This window comes from Artemia franciscana, chromosome 10 (genome assembly GCF_032884065.1).
Source record: "Artemia franciscana chromosome 10, ASM3288406v1, whole genome shotgun sequence".
In the NCBI taxonomy this organism is placed as follows: Eukaryota; Metazoa; Arthropoda; class Branchiopoda; order Anostraca; family Artemiidae; genus Artemia; species Artemia franciscana.
This window is the reverse complement of record NC_088872.1, coordinates 26,390,884-26,406,951: the sequence shown is the minus strand read 5'-3', so window position 1 is coordinate 26,406,951 and position 16,068 is coordinate 26,390,884. Positions and strand designations below refer to the sequence as shown.

The 16,068-nt window shown below is 35.5% G+C and overlaps 2 protein-coding genes across 2 annotated transcripts in view; one reads left to right on the top strand and one right to left on the bottom strand.

Moving 5' to 3' along the window:
- The window catches only part of LOC136031992 (apolipoprotein D-like), a 56,571-nt gene extending 45,204 nt beyond the window's left edge, over window positions 1–11,367 (bottom strand). Inside the window, exon 1 of the mRNA XM_065712055.1 lies at window positions 11,055–11,367. Coding sequence (XP_065568127.1) covers window positions 11,055–11,168 — 114 coding nt within the window. The 5' untranslated portion in view covers window positions 11,169–11,367. The remainder of the gene's footprint in view (window positions 1–11,054) is intronic.
- On the top strand, window positions 448–5,951 carry LOC136031993 (uncharacterized). Its single transcript, XM_065712056.1, has 2 exons — window positions 448–547; window positions 5,183–5,951. The coding sequence occupies exons 1-2, from the start codon at window positions 536–538 to the stop codon at window positions 5,840–5,842; spliced, it is 672 nt and encodes a 223-aa protein (XP_065568128.1). The 5' UTR covers window positions 448–535; the 3' UTR covers window positions 5,843–5,951.
- Window positions 11,368–16,068: the final 4,701 nt, after the last annotated feature.

Below are 16,068 nucleotides of genomic sequence, written 5' to 3'. Positions count from 1 at the left end.
CCCTTCCCTGAGACTTTAATTTTCCACAGTTTTGCCTCTGAGCCGTTTTTCCACCATCCTAACCAAAATAGGCAAATTTCTACAAAAAAAAATTTGATCATTGTTGAAGAAAATTGTCGGAGATTCTTATTATGGTTATTCATAAAAAAAAATACTAATTTTCAAAAAAAGGAAGACAGCTCTTCTGTCGTACTAACGTAGTCTTCTATCCTAATGCGTCGTAAGACTCGTCACCGAAAATGCAATTAATAAAATGTCCTTTTTACACGTTTCCTAATAGCCTATAAACCATATTAAAAAACTAATATACTAAGTAAAGAAAAATGATGAAAAATATTCCTAGTCACGCAAAAGAGTGACTTTTACTTATTCTGCATTATTTGCTTTGTTCAATATTTTACTGGTTTCCAATTATATAGTGTTTAATTACGGGCTATAAAATACTACCTTGAATAGAATCCATTATATAGAGAGCTGTAGTGGCCAATATGACTTCACTTCAGTTCGCTGAGCCGAGGAATAAACCAACAAAACTATGATAAACCAGGTAGCCTTTTATCGTTGTAATTCATAATTTCTCTCGTGGAAAATAATTGCTTGTATTTTCCTCTTCTTGGGTTGATCTTGCATATATTGTTCTAACTTTTTTGATGGGTACTCTTCAGAGTCACACTTACGGACAGAAGGATAAAGGGGTATTCCAAAAGCCTAATCCCAACAACCACATTCCAGAGGAAATTTTAAGACAATTCTTCTGTTATACAGGTAAAATATTGATTGAGCCAAAATGATCCCAACTAGTGGAACCCATTTATCAATAAAAGAAAATTGACCTTAAATAGAAGAAAGTGAAATAAAGCAAATCGCTCTTCTTCTATCGTTGAACATAAAAAAATAAACTGATAGTAAGGATTAAAACTGAAAATGAACAGAAATCATTCGGTATATGAGGGGCTTCTCCCTACTTAATAATCACTTTTTACGCTAAGTTTAATAATGCTTTACTGAAAGCATTTATGACGGCAAGTAGATTTAAGTAATGGCAAGTGTTTTACCAACTGGTTGCTTGTGTGAGATTTGAACTGAAAATTTTATTACTCAAGCCAAATGCACAACAAACAGCTTATAAAATAATAAGATAAAAGTCCATTTTGATGTTTTATATGTATGTTTTCTATTTGTATTTATAAGCTTTTTCTATGTGTTAATCCCCATGTTATACTATTGTATAGTGAGAATGAAAACATAAATGATAATAATAGTTATAATCGCAAAAATGCTTTTTACATCCATTCCAATTGATTTTGTATTTGAGAAGTAGTTCTTAAGATATTGGGTGCAAAGATTCAATCTTTTGGTTAAAGAGCAGGGTGATGAGGAGGCGGCAACTCCCCATAGATATAGAATAATTTACATTCATTTTCGGTTTGAATGCCACTGTTTTTTTAGAGACTTTTTCTTCTTCATTTCTGATCGTTTTTAATACCATTTTGACGGTATCATAAACAGAAGAAAGGCTACCATCCTCTTAAACCTCACTCTTAATATAAAACTTTAAGTTTTGCCGAACTATATTTGACGAAAAAAGCGTATTTAGTTTTTCTCTTTTTGAGATAAAGTAATATTTTCCAAAATACAGTTCTGTAAATTAAGAGAAATGTTCAAGTTGTCAATAATATCTCCCTTCCTTCCTATACAAGAATTATATGTGATACTCTACGAATAAACTATGTGACGCTCCATAGCCATTAGTTTTGATGGAGTAACCAAAGTTCCGAAAAACAAAATTTTGGTAACAAGAGATATACCAAAAGAATTGGCTTTTTATGCTCATTCCAAATATATACAATTAATTAAGTTAAATGTTCCCCATCAGAATCTGGGGGAAACACCCCTAAAATGTCAAGATATCTTAGTGAAATCCCACCATCAGATTCAACGCATCATAGAACCCTACTGCAGAGGTATCAAGCTCTTATGTACAAAAATGGGAAATTTTGTTATTTCTGCCAGAAGAAAGACCATGAATACGTGTTTATTGTTTTTTTTTTCCCAGGGGTGATCGTGTCGAGCAAATTTTTCTGGAAGATCGGGAGAGGACTCATTCGAACGGAAATCAAGAATTTGAGTGTCTTTTTTAAGTAACAAAAAGATTTGAGGGCAACTAGCCCCTCTCCTTCGTTCCCCCCCACAAAAAAAATACCCTATAAGAAATTTAAAATAGCCATTTAATTCACCATAGTTGAAAGGTCCAATAACTATACTGTTGGGAATTTCTGCAGAATGTACTGTTGTTTGTTATAGGAATTCCTTTTTTCGGGGGGGATTTTTGCGAGGGGGGGGGGGTGTTTTCACATGGAGGGAAAATATTTTGGGAAAATTTTCCAGGGGAAATTTTACAAGGAGGAGGGATTTCCTGGCATGATTAAAAAAACCGGTCAGAACCTTAAGAAAAAACAAACAATTTTTTTCACATCCCACGTGTGCCCCTCCCCCCCGTAGTTACAAAGTAACTACGCATGTGCCCTCCAGTTACAAACGGGGATCCCCCACAGGGAGCCTGAAGAAATAAGTCACGTGTGAATGCTTACCTAAACACAAGTAAACATTCCCCTATTACATAAGAGCTAAAGAAATCATGAAGAAAAATGCCTTGTAGAAAAAAGTCTTAAAAATATCTTGAAATATCTCCTAACGTCTTGAAAACTGCCTAGAAGAAAAATATCGTTGAAAAACGTCTTGAAATTTCTTGAACCGTCTTGAAAAAGGCATTGAAGAAAGATATCTTAAATACATCTTGAAATTGGAAATATTGCAGTAACTAATCAATACTGAGACTGAGTCAAATTTATAACAAACATTTAGAGTCGTGGAAAGGGAATTACTCCTCCTTCCTACTCTAGCACTTGTCATTCTGACATTCTCAGGATGTTCATTCTAATATTGCTCAGGATATACGCTCTCTAAAATTTGTAGCATTTGCGCAATTAACCAATGATAAACCTACCAAACGGTTCGTGGTAATGAACGGTAAGAAGGGTGACTCGGCTCAATAGTAACCGAAACTCTAAAAAACAAATTTAATATCAATAGATAAATCACAAGAATTGGTTTTTTACTGCTTATTCCAAATATAAAAGACGCATTAAGTTTAGTGTCACCCAATGAATGCTACGATCCAGACAAAAATACCTGAATTTTGAAAAAGGGAAGTAAAACACATAAGAAGTCATAGGATCTTAATGAAAATTTACCATCAGATTCAGCGTATCAGAGAACCCTACTGTAGTAGTTTCAAACTCCCATCTCCAAAAATGAAGTATTTTAATTTTTTTTCCAGTTGAAAAATTACGGATGCATATTTATCTGTTCATTTTTATCCCCCAGGGGTGATATCATCGAACTAATAGTCCTAGAATATCGGGAGAGAGCGTATTCAAACGGGAGTTAATTCTGGTACCGTTTTTAAATGACCAAAAGTATCGGATATACGAAATTCTTTTAATTTATCTTATTATCTCTTTACCGACTGAATTTTGCATGTGGAGATTTTCCTGGGAATTATCCAGGGGAAACTTTCAGCGGCTTAGGAATTGTCCGGGAGATTTTCAATGGGGGGGTTGATTTTTTACGGGATGAATTCTCCAGAGGAAAATTTTCTGCAGGGGAAAATCTTTATGGGGTGGTTTTTCTCAGAAGCAACTTCCCAAGGGGGGAGGGGTTCCAGGAAAAGTTTCCACAAAAGGGGGATGTCCGGAGTGATTGAGAGAACGATCAGAAATGAAAGACTTTTTTCAAAGAAAGTATGCCAAGGAGAATTTTACAGATGGAATTGTCCGCAAGAAATTTTACGGGGGGGGGGGATTTCAGCAAGGATAGAATTGTCCCGAGGGAATTTTACGGAGGTCGGGGCATTATACAAGGGATGAAGTTTCCATGGGGGATTTTCCGTTCAGCAAAGGGAGCTTTTCATGGAGGGAGAGCCAGATTTACCAGCATTATTAGAAAAACAATCAGAAATTAAACTTTAAAAAAGTTTTTTTTTAAACTGAACTGAGAGTAAGGAGCAGCATTCAAACTTAAAATGAACAGAAACTATTCTGTGTATGAGAGGGGGGTTTCACCCCTTCTGCCTTGCTCTTTACGATAAAGTTTGACAGTTTGTCCTGATTTTTTAGAACGACTCCTGAAACACAAGGGCCGTTTAATTAGAATAAGAAGCTTTTTTACAAGTGCTAAAAAACTTGTTTCAGTCCTATCAAACACCAAAATTGCGTAGATTTTCAGTTCAGATGAATGATAACATCCCTTGGCATACATCCACAATTCTATAACTAAACCTTTTATTAAATAAAAAATATACCGAAAATATTTAATAAAATAGAATTTGTTCTATTTTAGGATTAAGTATCAGCATTTTAGTTCTTAGTTCGAATAATAAACTTAGTAAAAAGTTTACTATTTGTCGAGTATAACACCTAACAAAAATAAAAGAAACAAAGACCACATCAACCGGTGAACGGCTAATTGCTCTTACGCTTCGAGATACCCGCATTGATTCAAGAATTATAAGGATACGCATGTATTATATAGGTTCAAAGTTATGGTAATATCTAGAAGTAGGGTACTTATGTATTATTCAGAACACACTCAATAAGTGAAGTTAGGTTCTTTAGTGAAACAAACTACGAGGCAGGTACATTTTAATTAGTTATTTTATATATAGAGGTGGTTAGGTTGTGTTAAGTTAGGTATTTGATATAATGCACACAGCCCCTCCCCCTAATGTGCAAATATATAGCCCACAATTTTGATAAATATAATGAAATAAAACAAAATATGATGAAAATATGATACTTTATTAGGAAAATTGTAAAATTACAACTTAGACTTCTAACCTAACGTAACCTTTTGTCTTTGAGTTTTGTCTTTGTGGCTATGAAACCGGATTTTCTCATGAAATGTACTTGCATCGTAGTTTGTTTCACGAAAGAACCTAACTTCACTTATTGAGTGTGTCTGAATAATACACAAGTATCAGAAGCAGTTCCGGAAAGCTTGTCCGCTCTCCTGAAAATCCAAAGTTTAATAACCAGTTTTAAATGATGCCCTAGATATTTGTCATTTTCATCTGTCCTTTCAGCTAGTACAATCTACTATGCGGTTTCATTTTTTTTTTCAGGTTTATCTCTGCTTAGCAGCCGTTTCTTGTCTGTCTGCTTTGAAGATTAAAACAGGTGAATCTAATGGATTAGACGTCACTGGAGGTTCCGGCTCTAGCGGTAACACCTGGGCTGCTTTACATAAAGGAAAGACTAGTCAACATCCAGGGCAAGGTGATATGTTTACTACAGGAGGAATCAATTCACAACGTTATAATAGCTTGAATAATGTTGCTCCTCAGATAGGAGGTTACGGTAGCTCGTATTCGAGACCGTCGGGAGGTGGATGGTTACATCCAGAAAATTCAAACTACTATACCTACCCACAAGCTCCAGGTTCAAACCCTCAATACTATACGAACCATATGATGAATTATATTGAACCCAAACCGAAGCCGTGTTACGAAGCTATCTCTAGACCATCCCATCAAAGACAACCTCCTTACTTGGCACAATCCCCAGACCATAATATTTTCGAGGCTTTTAATGCCTGGAACCAGAAAGTCAAGACAGCTATTGGCCAGAAATCTTTTTTCAGTTTGCATCATCATCAACAAGAATTACCTCGTTTCCAAACCCCAAAGCCTGTTGCTCAAGCCTCCCATTCAATTAATTACCCTCAACCTGTGAGAGTAGCCCAAACCTGGGAAGCAGTTCCACCCTCTCCAGCATATGGATGATTATTTCCTTTGTTATACCTAAGAAACAAAAATGTATATTAAAAAAAATAGTGAATTTAAATAGTTTTGGCAATATTTACTTTTAATATTAAAATGAATATTGAATGTTTCTATGTGTTTAATTGCGCTATTAACTTTTACCCACAATAATCCAAACCTACTAGAAGTTACTTGACTACAATTATAAACATGCAACATCTGGAATTGAAATTTCGATTTTTAGAATTATTTAGTTTATTAAATTTCCTTTGCAAAAAACTATTTTTTTTTAAACGTAGCTTGATTTTAATATTTTTAATTGTTTTGAATTTGATTTTGATTAGAGAATATGACAGCCTTGTCGCATTAAGGACCCCTGGAAGGCTGTGCACACGACCTACTAACGGCTACTAACCGTAGAGGGTACTAAACTTTTATTCAGAGAAAAATGATTTTTGAAGAGCCTCAAAACCTGCCTCCATTACACTTTTTCCACAAATCTGTACAACCACCTGCTCTGGATTTTCTTAGTCTGCTGCACTGCTGCGGAAGATTCTCTCGAACAGCCTTGTTGCGGAAAAAGATGTATCTTCGTTTGCTTTTTCTTCTAATTGGAATGGCGAGTCTCCAAGTCTCCTTCTTTCTAAAAGATTCTTCACTCTTTTTTGTGGGAAAAATCTCGAAAAAATATCACCTTTAATCTTTTCCTCAGCAAGATGAAGCCATACACTTTGTTGGGGTAAATAATGTTGCATTTGGAGTCAAATTTGCAAAGTTTTGGAATTTGTGTCACTCTTACTGCTATTTATATCAGTTTGTCAAATCAGTTTTTCCTACTCATATTTTGTAGTCAAATAAAGTGCATTTATAAGCCTTTAAGGCTAATAAAGACTTAATTACATTAAAAATTTATTTAAATTCTGAAACATTAGAAAATTTAGCATTCATCGGTATCCTTTCCTGGAAGAAGGTAGGTTTTGTAGTGCTTTTTTTGCTTCTTTTTTATGCTTCTTTTTGAGGGTTTGATTCTACAAAAGAGTTGTTCACCGAACATAATATATATATGTATAGCTTTATCGGAAAAAACAATTTTAGCCACCCCCCAGCACAATTACAGTTGCATGCCCTCCCTCTCCCTTCCCAAACTACCTGGACGTTTCAACTGCATCTTCCAAGTAGTTGCTGAGACACTGCAGACATGCTATTTTGAAAGTATTGACAAGCATAGTTTATATTTACCTTTGCCCCCCTTCCTTAAGTCAAGCCTGGGGTCCCCTTATCCAACTCAGTACCCGAAAAAGACTTCAACTCAAATGCCGAGCCGTTCTTGAGACATTGCAGATACCTTATTTTGTTAACCTGGGTTTTGATTTGCATTGCTACTTCAACGTGAATAGATTCTAATTCAACACGAGCTTAAAGTCTCAAAACTTTAAAGCAATTTTGAACCAAAATAAATTTATGCGCTCTTAGTTTAATCTTTTAAATAATTTAATAATTTAAAATTTTTTTGGTTTAATCTTTGGAAGGAAAGCAACCATCAATCGACTGGTGCTGTGAACCGTGTCCATCTCTACATAAAGATATTTTTTTTCGAAGGCTCTCACTCATTCCTGTGGAAACTTGTTAAGCGCCAATTTGGTACATACTAAAAATTAAAAAAATTTCTTTTTAGATTTATTTTTCAGAAAGGTAGCTCTCCCCCGTCGTTCCCTTCGGCTGAAATTCCTGATGGGGAATAGTATGTCTGCTATGACTCTGAGTTTACTACTCTCTATGAGGATCTTAAACTCTTTTATGAAACTGAGGTCGACGAATTCTTTGCTATCATTCCCGAGAGAAAGATAGTTGTTTGCAAAACATTGATCAAAGATATCATCAAACATTTAAAGCCTAAATCTTCCATCGGTGTTGACAACATTAGTACTTTACCTTTGGAAATTTTGTAGGACAGTATGGAGATGATTTTCGTACAGCGCTCTGAGTTTCCGTTCTAGAGATGATGTTACCCTCTACTCCTTTGCATAGTACACCTTAAACGGAATCCCAAGGAAGGAAAATAGAAACCCTTATGTTCATCATTTCATCCTATTATGGTTCCTGCTTTCCTTCACAAAATCTTCAAGTTTCTGTTTCCGATCTGATTTTGAACAGACTTGTTATACCATCGACACCTCACTTATCTAGGTCTCCCCATGGTTACTCGATACGCCAAGCCCGTTTCTACTCCTAAACCTTCGCACGTAACGCACACCCACTTCTTCAGCATCGTTGCAGCAAAATTGTTGTTACACTGCCTGCTATTAGCCAGCCTTTTCAATGTCATAGTTTTTCCTTATATTTTTTATAATGTCCCATTTAGGATCTTGTTAGGACATGCATATTCCAATAACGGCCTGATAATGTTGGAAACATGTTTGTCCCACTTAATATCATTAGAAATTTTGACACCAGGGAGTTTAACATGTTTCACTAGCATTTCGGGTGGGATCGGGTCGCAAAAAACAGGAGTAGATTTCAAGAAGTTGACCGTCATTATATGTGATTTAGTGAAATTTAGTGTCATATTTAGATTCTTAGATTCATCCGAACATTGGGTTTGGACTTCAACGGGGCCACTTTTAATATTCATATGACAAACTTCAAAGATCGACAAGTCATCCGCATATTTCTATCTTTGGGGGAATTCCTTGCCAATTTCATTAATCATGACAAGAAATAAGAGTGGTCCCAATAAGGTTCCTTGAAGTATTCCACAGTAGTAGAGAGGGGGTTAAAGTACATATTTTTATATTTTGTGATCTGTTTGAAAGGAACGATGTAACAATATTGACTAATAGTGGGTGAATTTCAAAGTTATCCTGCAGTAAACAAAATAGGATATTGTGGTCAACTAAGTCAAACGCTTTTTGGAAATCGACTAAAACCAGGTTTAGCCAAACATTTGGTTTCTCTATTTCACTTATGTGAACCAAATTCACAAGGTAACGGGTGGTGGAGGTTTTCCTTAAATTACCAAACGGTCGGATATCAATGCATGGTATAATTCTAATTCTAAGCCGGTCACAAAGGAACCCTTCGTTCCTTTCCCAAAGGGAAGCTTAGAAAAAAACTGGAGTAAGTGTGATAGGACGCATGTTAGTTATAGTCAGAATTGAAGATTTCTTTGGGATGGGTGTTATAAAACCTAGTTTCCAGCAACTTGGGAATTTACCAAATTTTGTAATTTGGTTAAAAATATCAGATAAAGGTAGAGCAATTGTGTCTGAAAAGGCTTTAATCAAGTCAATTGGGATATCTAAAAGGCAAGTACTTGATTTTTTATCTTTCAGATTTTATTAAACATCAGAGTAATACGTGTCTGATATCAGTTTCTGACAGAAAAACAATTATGAAACGTAAAAAAAATGCCAAGAGACGCCAAACGCTAGATGGTATTGATGTTTTTTTCGGTGACACTAGCACTAGTCACTCTTGTAAGATTCCCATACTCTTCGCTTGATCCCTCATTCTATTCCCGAGATATTGAAAATGATTTTGAAACTCAGGCGTGCGTAATGTCTTTAGTGTTTTCAAGGACGCGTGGATATTTTCCAGACTATGCGCATGGGAAATTTTGGAAATCTTGGTGTAGCAAATGATCCCTAAGAGCTCCTAGCTGATCAGACAACAAAGATCAAACATTGCTGCCTTTTCTACTGAGACCTATCTGTAAACAATTCGTTATTTGTATAATTTAGGGTCACTGGCCCTGGGACTGCGGGGATAATGTCTACCCCCAGGCGCATACTTATATGGCCTTCAAATGCCTCTAAACAGAATAGATATCTCAAAAATCTGATCCGATATCATAGAGGTAGTGAAAGGCTGAGCAGCAAAAAAGACACTGGAGTAAGGCTGGTTACCCTACAGTAACTTTCGGTTCTTAAAAGGGCACTAGGACTTCCAATTGACCGAGCCCCTTTCCAAGTTTCTAAGATTACTCCTTCTATGAAAAGGTGTCCAGAAAATTTCCTTTCGATCCTTCTTTCGACCTTTGGCAAAAGGTCAAATATTGGCTCCCCCAAAAATAGGATCCTTTCTGTAATGGAGTCCCTTTAGTCCAAAAACTTTTAACTGCACAAGTTGGGCTGTGTTTCACAAATCGAGAACAGTGTTTTTGGCCCTTTTTTAAGCCTAATTTCCCTTGGGGGGACCGAGCACTAAAATACTATGTTTTTTCATTCGGTTCCTCTTGTACCAACGACTTACGGCAGCAATCTCAAACTGACCAGGAAAAAATAATTGAGCCAGTCTCAGGGCCCTTATCCCATCCCTCTTCCGTGGCAAATATGCATAGAAAACTGACACACAATCTTAGATATTGATTAAATAAAAAAACGGATTTTTGAATTTCAATCAAGGAGCAACATTAAGACTTATAACGAACGAAAATTGTTTCGTATATGATGGGACTGTCCCGTCCAAAATTCCCCACTCTCTACGCTAGAGATTTATAGTGCCTTAAAAACACTCCTCATTGCGGCTCTTGTGTTAAGCATATTAAAATGATTTTCTGCAATAAGAAATTATTATCCTACAGCATTAAAAATAGTATCTAATATTATCCAGCAGCAATTTTATTCAGGTGTAATCCATATGAAAGAGGTTAGAGATTAGTTTGTACATCCTTATTCCCAAGCCGTATTCTATATTTACCAGAATGCTCACATAAAGTTAGAAAATTTAGACGTAAAAATGTGCTGTTTAAGACTCCAGACCCCACCTCCCACTTCCCTAAGCAAAGACCCCTCTCTAAAATTATACCTTAGTGTGCAGTACTTCATCAAATATAACCAGAATCAACTTGGTTGAATCGAGATTTAAGATAACAGACTATAACAATCAGGTGTTTTTTTTTTTACAAACGGTAACTCTAGAAGACTCTTCGGGAACGAATATGCCACCAATTACAGACGTTCGTATCGTTGCCCTGATGGCCTCTGATCACCATTATTTTATAGCTTTCAGAGGTTGGACTGATTAGAAAATGGAAAGTGTCATGGGGGCAGTTGCGCGGGATGTAAAATAGTGGTTAAGTTTCAGTGTTCAAAATTAGGAACATACATTTTCACATTATTTTCACATATATAAACTTGAAATAATAGTGTAAGATACAATTTTTGAGACCTCTATTTTCATGTCAAAGGACTAAGAGTAATGTAAAAAATCAATTAAATTCTAGGGTACGTACTCTTTTGACATCAAATTCCTTTTGGGGCACTAAATCTTTGCATTTTCCAAACCGAAGCATCTGAGCTTCAACGCAGACAAAATAAGCTGCAATCACAAAATACAAAACGACCATGGTCTCATCTATATCACCAACACATTAAAGTAATCTGCTTCAAACTGAATAGCAATAATTAAAGTTATGGCACACCTTGTTTGGTGATATTAAACATCTTAAACAGAGCATAATTTGGCAGAGCAGATGGCACGATACCTTTAGCACTTAATTGTTTGCAAGTTATTGTTCGCTTCTGCCTGACCAAAGTAATTTAATACTTCCTTATTTTACTGACCTACTAAACCAGTTATTTGTAGACAGCGATTTAACTCTAAGGCGAGGCAGAGGTTTCTAAGTGGGCGTGCGTGCAACACCGGGTTGGGATGGTAGATATTTTGGGGTAATTTAGAATCTATTCCAAACAAGTTTTAAAATAATTACTTTGTACAGAATGGTACGTGAACCGTGTAATATATCAGAATATTGGTGTACCCTATTCTAACGGGGGTGCTAGATTGTGTTATAGCATTGCGGCAAACCTTTGGCCTTGCAATTTTATTTGAAAAATTAAATAGGATTCAGTAGTGGAGGGGGTGTTTGTAGTTTTTCCACAACTCAAACATCCATTTTTGAGTAATAGCAGAGCCCTTCTCGGAATTGAGCTCGGTTTCCGCAGATACGGTCGGGAATTGGTGGTTTCTTTTCTTTTTGGAAACTTTTGAATAGTGATCAAGGATTGAGTGTTGGGACAGTAGATGACATGATTAATGTGCCGGTAACAGTGGTCTATCAAATTTTTGCCAAGGATTTGTGCATGAGGGAAGTAAACGCAAAGTTCTCACAGATGAAATAAAGTCCCGCAATGTCACGTAATCGTTTCTGACTTCTTAGACGGAGCCATCACAGATGAAAAAATATGGGTTTTCGAATATGATCCTGAATCCAAACGTCAGAGCAGCGAGTGGCACACCAATGGGTCCCCATGACCAAGAAAAAGCAAGATTGATCAAATCGCAGGTAAAGGTTATGTCCATCGAATTCTTAACAACGAAGGTTTAGTGCATCACGAATTCGTGCTCAAAAGACAGACTGTTGGAAACAGCTGTTTCCATGTGTAAACAGACGGTATTACTATGAAGTGCTAAACTTGTTAAGGGAATCGGTTCGACGATCTCGAAAAGACATTTCTGACGATTGTATCTTACTATTAGCACGAATTGCTCTTTACTTACAGTTCGTTACCACCAACTGTGTATTACAAAAAGATTAATAAACATAATATTCACTATTTCAACTTAAACATAGATCAAAACAAGATTCCTGGATTACCTGCCTCTCCCTCTTGGTAGATTTCCAGACGCTGCTTTTAAGTTGTCATCCCTCCACCTTTCACCTCTGATGCCGGTAAGAATATGAATGAAATCTTTCATGGTACAAAAGAAAACACGTTTCTACAAAAAGAATAGAGCTCTTTCCCCAAGTTTAAATAAAATCTATTTTTCATGATGAAATCGTTCTTTGCTATTAACGGCGTGAAGCCATTAAACTGCATTTGTCATAATGCTCTATTTAAGCAGACTCTTAATTTTAAATTTGAAAATTTATGGCAGATGTGAAAGTAAGACTTTGCTATGGCTGATTTGGCCACATTCCTAAATAGTTAATAAATTATCTTAACGAACGAAACAGCATAATTCATGTTTTTTATAGTGACACAGTTTGACTATCCAAGAAGCAATTGGAATATTGAACAGTCAAAAGATGAAATTTTACATTTAGATAAATTAAAACCAAGGTTTCAAAGGTTTTCATCTGTCTTGGTTATTAATAAATATTAGAAAATGCTTAACTAAAAAAAAAAAAAACTTGTATTGCATTCAACCAGAACACAACATAAAGCAATATTGAATATAAATAAACCGGAAAAAAGTTACATTGTAAATAAAATTGCTTAGTAACGTGGTGTTGATTATTTTAGAGCAGGGGCTTCCAAGAGAGGTGAAGGTGTTTCTGGAATGCGAGGAAAGATTTCCAGAAGATCCAGAACAACATTATGAAAAATCACTAGAAATTTAACAAACGTTTTATAATAATGACTATGAAAATCCTTTCCTTAACTGGATCTCAGCCCTTGAAACGTGTTGGACCCTCCTAGGGCAAAACCCTGATTCTGGTTGAAAATACTTAAATGGAAGGGAAATTAAGCTATTTTCTTTGGGCATGTAGATGATCTGTCTTTAGGTAAGAGAAAGCACAAATTTTGTTTCAGTTTATAGCCTGTCGAAAAAAATTCTGGCTCTTGCGTAATACAGGCAACGCAAGAATCATTTATTTGGCAGATACTGGTCATTATTCACTTTCTGCATTGAATTTGGTTACTTATAAGCCTAATGGAGCTTTCATATTAATTAAGTAATAAAAATACATTTGTCATCAATGAAAGTAAACAGCAACATTAAGACTTAAAACAAACAGAAATTGTCATTTAAATTTACCCCCCCCCCTAGCTACTTGCTCCTTCAGGTGCCTACATTTCTACTGGAAATCTTGCAGTAGGGGTGCTGCTACAGCCCACTTTGTGCCTCTTATCATATAAAGTAAAAACACTTTATCGATCCCGATTTAGACAAGGCATAATATGGCTACTTTTCTGCTAAAAAAAAGCTGATGATTTAGGAGGGATCACAGGCAAACTAACATCTCCAGTCCCTCTGATTCAAATTTCTTTCTAACTTTAACAAAGTGTAACACTCCACATTTTCAATTAATGTGTATAAATGAAGAACTGGTCATCTACAGAATTCCGGGTATTTAGACTGGGGGCTTTTTGGGACTCGTCTAACTTACAGACATATGTATGGATCTTTCAACAATTATGTGGGATATCGCTCATGAAATGCCGCAAGGAACTTTTCCAGGGCAGGGACCAGGATTTTAGGCAAACTCTTCAGACTATTTTCAAATTTTGCAGATAGTCTTAGGTCATAGTCCAACATTTGGTTCATTATTAGGGAATGAGGGAGGCTAATGAACCAAATATTACCCTAGACTATCAGTGAAAGTTTTTAATTGAATGAATTGGGTATTACGAAGGGTAAAACCACCCAAAAAATAACAAATCTACAAAAGAAGCTAACTTTTGTCAAAAAGAGCCAAAAACTTCTAGAAATCGGTTCAAATGTCAACTCTCGAAAGTCCTTGAAGCTTTCTAAATCAAGTATTTTATTGTTTTATTTTTTTTGTTCTTAAAGTTTGTAAATATGTCCGTTTAGCCTTGTCTTTCCAATTGCTTTTTGGATAGTCAAACTGTGTCACTATAAAAAACATGAATTATGCTGTTTCGTTCGTTAAGATAATTTATTAACTATTTAGAAATGTGGCCAAATCAGCCATAGCAAAGTTTTACTTTCACATCTGCCATAAATTTTCAAATTTAGAATTAAGAGTCTGCTTAAATAGAGCATTATGACAAATGCAGTTTAATGGCTTCACACCGTTAATAGCAAAGAACGATTTCATCATGAAAAAATATATTTTATTTAGACTTGGGGAAAGAGCTCTATTCTTTTTGTAGAAATGTGTTTTCTTTTGTACCATGAAAGATTTCATTCATATTCTTACCGGCACCAGAGGTGAAAGGTGGAGGGATGACAATTTAAAAGCAGCGTCAGGAAATCTATCGAGAGGGAGAGGCAGGTAATCCAGAAATATTACCCTAGACTATCAGTGAAAGTTTTCAATTGAATGAATTGGGTATTACGAAGGGTAAAACCACCCAAAAAATAACAAATCTACAAAAGGAGCTAACTTTTGTCAAAAAGAGCCAAAAACTTCTAGAAATCGGTTCAAATGCAAACTCTCGAAACTCCTTGAAGCTTTCTAAATCAAGTATTTTATTGTTTGTTTTTCTTGTTCTTAAAGTTTGTAAATATGTCCATTTAGCCTTGTCTTTCTAACAGATAAATGGTTAAATGGGTGGTCACACATAGTATATCTCTGAAAAAGCAATACTTTCATTCTATATGAAATTTGATACCCGACAAAAACTATAAAAAACTTGATGAGAGAAGTAGGAAAAGTATGTTTTATTCAAAACATTCTTGTATCCACGCTACTGCTGGTTCAAATTTTAGGCTTATGGTATAGTTTTAAAATTTTACATTTCAGTAGAAAGCCTGAGGTAACTTCACACCAGGAATCGCTATCTAGCAGATGCAATCCTCTTTTTTGGTGTACCTCCATACCAGGAATTTTATTTCCCAAGCCTGCCGCTAGCGGTTCATACCGCTAACACATATTTTCTTGTTTTTAAAGGCACTAACAAATATTTTCTTCTTTCTATGCCATTTTTCACATGTCTACGTGGCATGCAGCGACATTTATTTTTACATTCTAGGACATCTCTCAGTCGGAGAGACATTGCATCTTCTTTATTCAAACACGTAAATAAAACCCACGTAGAATTTTCCGGACATTTCCTGCAGTCTAATCCTTAGAAACTCATCTAAACTTCGCGTGACCAAGTTTAACACGTTTTTAATGTTTTTTGGCAAAGTTCCTTTTTCACTTACAAGCTTATCACGGAGAAATTTATTGGCCAAAAACATGCTAAAAGCAGATAATTAATCAAAACAGCACTCTACAACAGTGTACATATATGGCTCCTTGTATGATTTATTCGATTAAATCATGAACGTATTTGCTAAATCACTAGTTTTAGAAAAAAAAATCCCTATAAATCACAAACTAGAAGAAAATCACTAGGTATCATAAAAAATCACTAGAAATAGTGATAAATCGCAAGGGTCAGCACTCCTGGTCTTTACCCGTCCTAGACACAGGTATGTTTCCAACCAGGGGGTATAAAGTGGGGTTATGTATAACCGCGGAAACCAAATAAAATTTAGTTTGTTCCAGATATAAATATAAAATTAACGATTTGAGTTAGAAAGCTGATAACTTCGGAATATAAAAAACA